The following is a 2514-nucleotide window of genomic DNA, read 5'->3' on the forward strand; positions in this document are numbered from 1 at the left end:
TATATATGGGAAAAATGTATTATATACTTTGTCAGCATAGTCATTGCAACAGAGTCAATCTAGTCACTTGAAATTAATTAATTACATCAAACCACTGACAATATTCTAGTATTATTCAAAATTATCAATATCATCTAGTACAGAGTGTGCCTGACACCTATTGTATTTTCAGTGCCTGTGGAGGGGTTTGTTCCTAATAGCACATATGAAGAACCTACTGTCACTAGTGTTACCTAGCGGTTTTTACAGAGGATCCAGTATTAGCCATGAGGGGTTCAGTATTTGCATTGTGACTAACTTAATAAATCTTTTGGTGAGGAAGGAACTAAATTATATGCACTACTATATCTGTCAAATTCTCAGCTTAATTGCTGCATGTTTATAATTTCGGGTAGCTGTAGGTGCTCGTTTAATGACTCATCCTACGTGTTAAACTCAGTCCAAAAGCAGAACAATAGAGTCTGTGTCTCAGGTCCAAAGAGGGGAATGAAGAAAGGGAAGATGAAGCTACTTCCTTTGCCTTTTCACCTTTCTGCTGTCTCCCAATTTCCTTAAAGCCCATCTTTCTATGGCAAGAGATACTTGATAGTTTGCTGTCCTGCACTGCGTACCCTTGTTGAATTGAGTTTCCAAGCTCATTTTGTGTGGGAAATAGATTACCCATGTCTGATTACCCCTTGCTAGGCAAAGAGAAAAGGCAAATTTGATTTGTTCATTCCTGACTGTCTTTGGCAGGAACAGGAGTGTCCTTCAGATACTAAAAGACAAGATACAGTGGAAAGCTCTTCTATAGATGTAATTGGGTTTGAGGAAGGCCTGTGTAGGAGGATGAGATTGCAGCTATGAAAGAGACAATGAGTGCAAACAGAGGGCAAACTGTGAAAAGTTAATTGAGTAGGGAGGCTTAGGAGTAGAGAGGGAGATGAGTATAGAGGATGTACACTTGCAGTAGAGGGCTAGAAAAATGGAAGATTAATAGTCTGTGAGAGGTCTTTTCAGGTAAAGAAGAATAAGTGCATGGGGAAAGGAGAGGTAAGAGTGGTCTGGGTAAAGCAATAGCTATCTTGCAAAGAACTGAAATGCAAATTAAGAGAGAACTGGGTGGGGGGAGAGGGAGACGGAAAAGGAGAATTCTTTCAAATATGAGAAGTACAGAAGAAGTTGATGTAAAGAAGAGGGGTAACCCACATCAAGTTTTCAGACTGCTCAGGTGGTAGATGTCACTGCAGAATTCTTCTGTGCTGCATGTATATGTATATTATATAATATTACGGATATCAGTTACGCTGCTGAGACTGACAGGTAAGGAGAATGGGTACTGAAAAAGGCTAGTTTTTCCTCCTATGCCCTCTTCATCAGAGGTCAGAATAATCTCTTCACTGATGTTAAGCCTGAAGTTATGTGTGATTTTCATGAAGACTCAAGGTGGTGCTTTGAAAGCAATCAGTCAGCTGTACCTTGTCTGCCTGTTCCTGCCCTTCTGCCAGTACCTGATCACTTGCATGGTGAAGCAGATAAAGGAATTGATCCAGATGAACACCAGCCTGGCAAGAAAGTGGTATCTAAACCCTGTGTTCTGAGTTTATTGAGAGGCACAAGTTGCCTGCCACACATTCTGATTTCTTCTTTATGTTGAATTTTAGGATGCTCACCGGGGAATTTTCATCCAGCAACTGCGGCACACACAGAATCCACAGCCCCGGATCAAACTGAAGTTGTTTGGACACTCAGGTGCTGGGAAAACAACCCTTGTGGAATCTCTCAAGTGTGGCCTGATACGAAGCTTTTTCCGAAGACGAAGGCCTAGGCTCTCCTCCACAAACTCAACCAGATTCCCCCCATCTCCTTTGTCATCCAAACCTTCAGGTATGCCTTTGAAGCTGTAATGTTTGAATGAGAAAACGTTTCCTCTTGGTCTGTGTAGCTCTCAAGGAAGAGCTGTTGGCTGCACTGCAAAAGACAGGACACACAGATCGTGTAAGAAACCAAAGCAAAAACCAGGGAGGGTATTGACTTCTCTGTACACTGGCTTGTACCTGCAATAAGAGCAAAGAGAAGCAGCAGGTGTTGAGGGTGCAGGAGTAGTTAAGGTTTTGCTTGCTTACATGAACTTAGAGAATGGAGGACAGGATTTGTGAACACTGGCATTTCTTTTTCACAAAATGCCCTAGGCTATGAACGCCAGTGACATGATGGCGTGTCACCATCATGGTTTTGGGGATTATGTTTTGTCAGCCTTTTTGTTTGAGTAGCTTCAATAAACTCTCTGCAGAGTTGAAACAGTTGCTGCATCTTTTTGTGATCCTTAAGTAATAACAGAGCAGTCAGACTGCCTCTGATGCCTTGGAGTGCTCTTCTGTAAGGTACAGGAGTGGATTAGCCCAGTTAGAGGTGTCTAAAATTGTCTCCAAACAAGGTAGAAATAGAGGTCTTCTAAACTGAAATAAATGTGTGCACATGATAGGGAAAACTTTGCCCATGTAGCACCACTTGGACTGTGTGAAGTCGGAAGAG

At 42.0% G+C, this 2514-nt stretch overlaps 1 protein-coding gene across 1 annotated transcript in view; it reads left to right on the forward strand.

The window, feature by feature from the left end:
* Nucleotides 1–1643: 1643 nt before the first annotated feature.
* LOC104406682 (death-associated protein kinase 1) overlaps nt 1644–2514 on the forward strand; it is a gene marked incomplete at its 5' end in the record, with an annotated part of 12450 nt that continues 11579 nt past the window's right edge. Inside the window, one exon of the mRNA XM_010015751.1 lies at nt 1644–1866. Within this exon, the coding sequence (XP_010014053.1) occupies nt 1644–1866 (223 nt within the window). The remainder of the gene's footprint in view (nt 1867–2514) is intronic.

Source organism: Nestor notabilis, unplaced genomic scaffold (genome assembly GCF_000696875.1).
Source record: "Nestor notabilis isolate BGI_N333 unplaced genomic scaffold, ASM69687v1 scaffold33285, whole genome shotgun sequence".
In the NCBI taxonomy this organism is placed as follows: domain Eukaryota; kingdom Metazoa; phylum Chordata; class Aves; order Psittaciformes; family Psittacidae; genus Nestor; species Nestor notabilis.